The sequence below is a fragment of the Formica exsecta genome, unplaced genomic scaffold (assembly GCF_003651465.1).
Source record: "Formica exsecta isolate Colony F162 unplaced genomic scaffold, ASM365146v1 scaffold878, whole genome shotgun sequence".
Classification (NCBI taxonomy): Eukaryota; Metazoa; Arthropoda; class Insecta; order Hymenoptera; family Formicidae; genus Formica; species Formica exsecta.
The window spans coordinates 550,971-558,967 of record NW_021853648.1 but is presented as its reverse complement, the minus strand read 5'-3'; the positions used below and the strand labels follow the sequence as shown (position 1 = coordinate 558,967).

The window sequence follows — 7,997 nt, the reverse complement described above, 5'->3', positions numbered from 1 at the left end:
ATTTGCCAATTTGCCAAAGACATGGATTCCACGTTTATTTGATGTAAGGAATTAAGCAAATTAAACCGCAAATCAAATTTGTAGTAACCGGTTTCACTTTTCTCTCTCAGTTTCCCGTAAATTTCTTGATGAATTAGAAGGTGGTTTCGCTTCACGAGAATATTTGCCAAAGACATGGATTCCACGTTTATTTGATGTAAGGAATTAAGCAAATTAAACCGCAAATCAAATTTGTAGTAACCTCAAAGCAGGTTTCACTTTATAGATATTGAGTCTTAATTGTCGATATAACTTATTGTTAATATTAAAACAGATAAAAAATTATTTGCGATATAATATTCTATAATTAAATTTAAAAATATTATATATATATATATATAAATTTAAAATTGAGAAAAAATGGCAGAATTCCGATTTACTTTCTATACAAGATTTTTGCGTTGATCTGGTTTTTAGCGCCATAATTCATGCGATAATTTAAATTTATATCCTTAAATCCAAACAGTAATGTTCGTAAATGGATGCTGCTGCTCAATTGAACCATAGTTCTATCGAATATTATAGATTATAGCAGAGCCGACATAATACTTTAACACGTAATGGATATCAATATTTTTTTATTATATTTAATATCGGACGTAACTCTTACATTCTATTTTTCATGAATGCTTTTGTTTTCTGGTCTTGAATTTCAAGATTTTTATATACATATAACATATAGCTGCGTATGTGTATCGGGTGTTAGTTAATTTCGTTAATATTTTATTGTTTCCTATAAAACTTTTATAAATAATATTGGCACAAAAAAAATTTATATAAACAATATTGGTACAATTTCTGTAATATTAAAAAATTTTCATTAATATTAAAAACTTGATCAACTTGATATCGAATGATGTAACAATAATAATATAAGTTTTTTTTTAAAGATAACTTCAAAAATAATTTTTGTAAAGTGTTCGTTCTCTCTTTTTCCTTATAAAATATCTTTGGCAATTATAATAAATAATAATAAATAATTAACTTATGATAAAAATTTATGCATTAATCATCTTTATTAAAGACTACTTGTTAATGAAAAAGAATGCCATTAAAAATAGCACAGCTAACAGCGTTGCAATTTTTCGAGTCGACTGTATGTTCGGTGAATTGAATTGTCATTAGCTTAGCAGTGAAAACACCGACCATGTATATATATATTTAAGTCAGACTTTTCTTTTATTTCGTTATAAAACAAGATGCAGCTAATGCTAAAAATTCCTAGAACCTTTTTTTATATGAGCATTTCTACAATTGCATAAAAGCTTCGTAGTTTTTGGAATATTTCATGTAAATTTGCTACTTTGCGATTGTGTTTAGTACGCGATAGTTTTTCAAGCCGTACCTCATATTTAAATTATCTACCCTCATTAAAAGATATTTATTCTTAGATGCCTGCATCATAGAAAATACCTATCACACATTATAACTACTATATTCGATAACAAAGTCGCATCAAATTAAAATGCAATTTAATTCTGACTTTATATACAAAATTTACGATTTTGCTTTCACTTTGAATAACATCTTGCTTCATCATCGAATTTTATTTGTGATTCCATCGGTGAAATAGCGAATTTTTTATTCCTAAAATACATACAACAAAACGATTTCAATGCTAATGCAAAAATGTTAAAAAGCAAGATATGAGAAAAATCATTAAAAATAAATTCGTTATTTGCATAAGAGCGCATTTTTTCTATGCCTACTATATTTAGTTCTCGTTTGCCTACATATTTACTCCATTAAATCTTTAAATTAAATGTATCACAATATTTAAGTTAAAATATTTAGGAACAAATAATTGCGCTCTTTACTTTTCCTATGCATTTCTTAATTGTTGGCAGAACCATTTCTACTTACCGTGTTACGTAGTTTATAGGTCTATATTATATATATGTACAACATGTATATGTTACGTATAAAATCGAGGAACTAAAATCATATAACATGATCTCGTCACAGCGAATATCTAGTACAATTATTGTACTCTAATCTCGTTTGGACTTGTGAATCGCATCTAATTTAACGCTGACGTAGTAACATTCAGTGAACATTTAATTAACAATTATTCCATAGCCATTGCTACAAAATCTATAAATAGTCTATCATTAATTATTTAATTTTAATAAATTATTTATGTAATCACACATATACAAATATGGAAATACCGGGATAGTAAGACAACAAAAAGAACTGGAGTATATCGAGGGACAAGAGAACATCCAGTTCCATTATTGCGCAATTTATAGATCCGTATTTAATCGTTTAACGGATTGTGCTTAATAAATTATGTCATTATACGCAAAGTATTCATTAAAATATATAGTCACCTTGATAAATAATGCTCGAATATTCAATTATAATTTCGCAAGATGATATAAAACGGAAAGTTCCAAAAAGTCGCAAGACAGAGCGACAAGATAAAGCGTTCTAAATCAGTCTGGCCTATGAAAAGTCAAACGTAACTTTCCTGCTTCTTCTTAACGATACTTCCGGCCACGACGGCGGTAAGCAAAGGCAATTTAATCTGTTTGTCCGCAGGTGCTTGATCATTGCATGGTACTTTGACGGTGCAGCTCTTGTTGCTGCTGTGTCTTCGCCAAAAGTCCGAGTGATTGCTGCTGCAATTGGTCGATCCGGTCGTATAGGTGCCCGTACGTTCCGACGTCTTCTTCTTTTTCCGTCTAGTAGGCCCCAGGCCACACAGTCTGAGAAAACCCTCCCTGAATTTGGTCGACATCAAATTGTAAAGGATTGGATTGATCGCCGAGTTCAAATACAACATTATTCTACAAAAATACAGAAGGCTGTAGTAGCCCTCTATGCCCAGCGAGACGACTATGTTAGGTGGCGTGATGATGATCCAGAGGGTAAAAGCTTTAAAGGGTAACAGGCACAGAAAGAAGCACAGCACCACCGTGCCCAGCATCAGGACTACCTGCTTGCGATATTTAAGCAGGTTGTTCGCCGGTCCACGACTTATTGTCGGATTCGCCATCAGGTGTCTCGCGATCACCGAATATAGGACTATCAAGATCAGCAGGGGAATCACGAAGAATACCACGATGGTCGTCAGAATGAAGCCCGTCATCCATTCCATCGAAGGTGACGTTGTACAAGTAGGGATGTACGAACCGTCGTCGTTCTCCTCCATCTCGTAGGTTACCATTAGCAATATCGGACTAAAATGTGTTAAAAGAGACAGAGATCGATTATTGTCGCGTGCACGTGTCGCGTGTAACGAAGCTTTTAGTAAATTATCATAATGTTGCGTACCATGCACAGCATTAAGTCTCTCTAAAATACAATACCTATTAAAAAAAGTATTTTAATAAAAATTTTTCTTGGGCAAAGTAAATATACAATAAATATTAATAATTTATGATTTTTAAAAATAAAAAAAACTTGCGGAAGAAGGAGGATAAGGTCATTTGACATTCATGAGATTCACGAAAATTCCATATATTTTTGCATTAAAAATATTAATATAAGAAATATTCATGTGACATTTAGTTATTATCAGATTCGTGTACACTTAATCGCCTGCAATACTGAATAATAAAATCACATTACTTAAACTCGAAACTTTTCAAGCTTATTCGCGCAAATCGTTCGTTCGATTCTCGCGCATAACTTTCGCGAAAATCGAAGTTTAATATCTCATAGAATGTCGAAAGTTTTTCTCACGTTAGTCCCATTCAATTTAGCACAGAAGTTCTCCTTTTCTCATTCAGTCTTAAGTTTTTCTCTCTCTTTCTTCCAGTGATTTATTGCATGAGTACAAATAAAAGTTACCATTTTTTAATACTCCTCTTTCTTCTGTTATAAATATTATTTTCCAATACTTTTCTACATTCATTCGTAATATAGATATGTATGATTTTTCAATGCTTTCCTTTTCGATAAGTATAACTTTTCGATAGTTATATTTATATATTTATATATTTCTTTCTTCACGGTAAGTATTTTTAATACTTTCATATCGTTTTATTGCAAGCATATCAAATTGAGCATAGTTTTCTGGTTTCGAAAAAATGTCAACGTTAATATTTTGTTCAATATTAACTGACATTTTCATTTAATACGTCATTGAGATCCTTTATACGTAGAACCATATTATTTTGCATTGGACGGCAAGTCACAGTCATATCGTTTCTCTTACTCTACATTTCACAAAAAGTTCTCCTCCTGATTTGGATCCTCCTGTTGATTCGTTGCGATTCTCCTCGCGCCAACAATCGTGCTCCTCAGACGCGTGCCTCTCTCGCTCGCAAGACCGCAGAGTTTCAGGAAACCTCGTCTGAATTTGCTGCTCATCAGATTGTAGAGTATCGGATTGCCGGCGCTGTTCAAATAAAACATGATCCTGCAGAAATTGAGAAGGCCGAAAAACGTGTCGTAATCGATCGCGGCTATCTCTTCGGCGGGCGCTATCACGATGTAGAAGATGAGGAGCCGGTAGGGCGACAGGCACACGAAGAAGCTTATGACTATGGTCAGCAGCATGTACACCACCTGTCTCCTGGCACGGCTGTGATACGAGTCGCTGGTGGTGTTACCGGACGAGTCGCGAATAAGGTGGCTCACGATGAACGAGTATAGGACCACGAGTATCACGAACGGCGTGACGAAGAAGAGCAACACCAATAGCAGGAAGAACGTGACACTGGCGACGGTGTCGGCCTGTGTCAGGCATACCGGCACGCGATTCACCTGATCATCCGTCACCTGCTGATCGCTCCCGACGTCAGCGACGACGACCTGCGCAACGCCATGACCTGTCATCCTCATTTCGCGATACTGCGATACCCAGACCATCGGGCTGCAACCGAGAAAGAAAAAGAAAACCAAGAACGTACTTTATTTCGTATTTGTTTCTTTGACAACCGAGACTTCGATGACGTCGATTTGCGGTGACAAGCGGAGAAAAGAAGGAGGCAGAGATACGAGACGAAGCTTAGTCGATCGTTCAATGATTCAAGAACAACCCGTTGGAAATGCCCTTCGCGGAGATGGATCGAGAACGCGACGTTAGACTGATGAGATAAAGACAGATTGCAGTTTGTGATATACGTTGATACATCGCCTACTAAGCTAAGACGTGTGCTTAAGTGGCTTACTTCCCCAAAACTACTTAAGCGCGTCTTAACTTGGTAAAGACAGATGCGTTTGGTAAAGCTTTGCGAATTATTCTATTCACTTAATTGAGTAATTATATTTTGACATAATATAATGTTTATGAAGATATCTTGCAAGGTATATACTGGTCAGCCTGATTAATTGTGTCAGAAAAGTTATTTCGCATTAAGTAAATTTATAACAAAAAGAATAAACACATATAAAAGAAAGTTTCTAAAACTTTTATCTCATAGATTAAATTTAAACTAAGAATGTTTGATATTATTTTCTGTTTTATTTAAAAAGTAATTATCAGTCTGTGATAAAAATTTTTTAATTTATATTTTGTAAGTGATTTAAACCTTTAATGGAGTTAACTTTGTCAAAATCATATCGAATATTTTATTGATGCCAATATAGTTTTATTCAAAGTAACTTTTTAATGTGTATCAAGATTTATTTCTTTTTCAATGATTTTAGAGATATCATAGTTTTATCTTTTAAAAATAGGGTAAAACTGCATAAAAGGTAATACACCAACGATTTTATCGCCACTTAAATAAGTAAGGGGAGGTTCTTCTGACAATGAGTAATTCCCCGCAAGAAATAAGTGAGGGACGGCATTGGTTTAGAAAATATAACAAATTAAAGTTTGATATTAAAGTATGTGTATGCTGTATAGTTTGTTATTTTTTCATTGAAAAAACTGTTTATGACATTTACGGGGCGGAATCCCTCCCCCGTCCACGCATTCAATAAATAATATTTTTCAAAGCAAGACTCACAAATTCGTGTAGTTACACTTTGAAAGCTGTTGACGAACTGCGAGAAATAGGTGAAACACATTGATAAAATATCCACTGTATACCTCCCGTAAATGTAAACAAACACTTTTTCGTCTACTCTCTACAACAAATACAACGTACACAAACTTCACTTTTCCTAATATTACTTTATAATACTTGAGAAAAAGCATTAAAACTGTGAAATTTCAATTTGTTATATCTTCTAAACCAATGCCGTCCCCCATTTATTTCTTGCGGCTTTAATTACTCAGAAGAACCTCCCCTACAACATATTTAAGTGGCGATAAAATCGGAGGTGTATTACTTTTTATGCAGTTTTACCAAAAATAGAATTAATTCTTAAAATTCAACTATGAACAGGCTTTCTAAATAGGCTTTATCATTACGATAAGGTTGTTGTAGCGCGGAATGCGCCTGTACGTCGTCTAAAAAAGTATTATAGTAAATTATTATGAGAATGATCGTCAAAAATCGCTTATGGATTTTACAATGCAAGAAAGATATGAGAGAAATTAGCTTTTTCTTTTTACACATTTTTTATAAAAGATTCAAGCGAAAGAAAAATGGATATGGTGAAATTGGCTCGACGTGAGTACTTAAAGATTAATGTCTAATTGTAAGCGTCATTAAGGAACTACGCTTATATACAAAATGAGGAGGGAGATTAGCTTTTTCTTTTCACACATTCTTTTTTATAATAAAAAATTCAAGCGAAAGAAAAATGGATATGATCAAATTGGCCCGACGTGAGTACTTAAAGATTCATGTCTAATTGTAAGCGTCATTAAAGAATTGCGCAAATTCTAAAATTGGGTCAAGTTGTTCAAGCGATTCTTTTCCCGCGTTTGTATTTTTTATGAAAATCAATCATTCTTACTAAGAAAAAGATTAAAAGAGATTAATGTAAAATTTTTAATCTAAAATTGAGATAAAGTGCTAACAATAGCCGATCATTGATTTACATACATGATCAAATCCGAGCGTAAAAAATAGATAGATCAGCATATACTGGCTATATATATTTATTTCTATAGAGAAAAAAAGAAAAAAAAAAGATTACTTTCTTATCTATACCTATATATGAAGTTTGTTTTTTCTATGTTTGAATAAAATTTATTTAAAAATTATTTTAATATCTATCTAATATAAATTAGTAAAAAAATCTGTTTTTTTTTCTATTTTTCTCACGATAGTTAACGCAACAATTTCCTGTAGAAAATGCATAGCTGATAATGAGTCTATTTTTTATATCTATAAATCCAATGCGAGCGTAGATATTAGATAAATACCGAAATAATTGTTAAATAAATTTTATTCAAACATAGGAAAGGTAAACTTCATATACAGGTATAGGTAAAAAAGTAATCATTCTGCTACGAAAATAGATGAGAAAAAAATGTCTCTATACGATTGCCTCTCCACGCCGTGAAACAGAATATCGCGTTTCCCTTTTGCTCGGGCCTTTGCACCTATTACAAGCCAAACTCAATTTTCGTGCACAGACGATAGTATCGGATTTCCTCAAGTGCTTGAAGAAATGTGATTTCGATAATTGCATACCTCCATTTATCTCGACGCACTTTCGCACATGCCTGCGTAAAAAGAGCGATAGTCCTTTTAACCCTTAAGTAAAAAGTGCCGTGTAAAATGTTTTATACAGGTGTTCGCATCGCAGTTTTCTAAATCATTCATTTAAATATATTGATAACATTTCTTCTCATTGCAATCTAGAATAGATAACTTAATGAATGTAAATAAATAATTATCGAAAAAGACAACATAAAAATATTATACTTTGCTTTTATACTTGTAGAATTTGCATTTATACCGAGCTATTTAAATATTGAAATTTTATAAAACAGTGTATTATATTTAAATCGCGCGCGTTTATCAACAATGATAAAATTAATGATAATTAATCGTCAAATATTGACTTAATTAAACCGAGAATCGAGAATGAGAAATTTGTGTGACTTCAAAACAGTTACATATTATCTTGTCGCGATGCTATTGTCTCTTATAAGATCGGAA

At 32.9% G+C, this 7,997-nt stretch overlaps 1 protein-coding gene across 1 annotated transcript in view; it reads right to left on the bottom strand.

Annotated features, from left to right (window-relative positions):
• Window positions 1-1,458: 1,458 nt before the first annotated feature.
• Window positions 1,459-7,997, bottom strand: part of LOC115244866 (growth hormone secretagogue receptor type 1) — a 43,109-nt gene continuing 36,570 nt past the window's right edge. Inside the window, exon 6 of the mRNA XM_029822860.1 lies at window positions 1,459-3,224. Coding sequence (XP_029678720.1) covers window positions 2,498-3,224 — 727 coding nt within the window. The 3' untranslated portion in view covers window positions 1,459-2,497. The remainder of the gene's footprint in view (window positions 3,225-7,997) is intronic.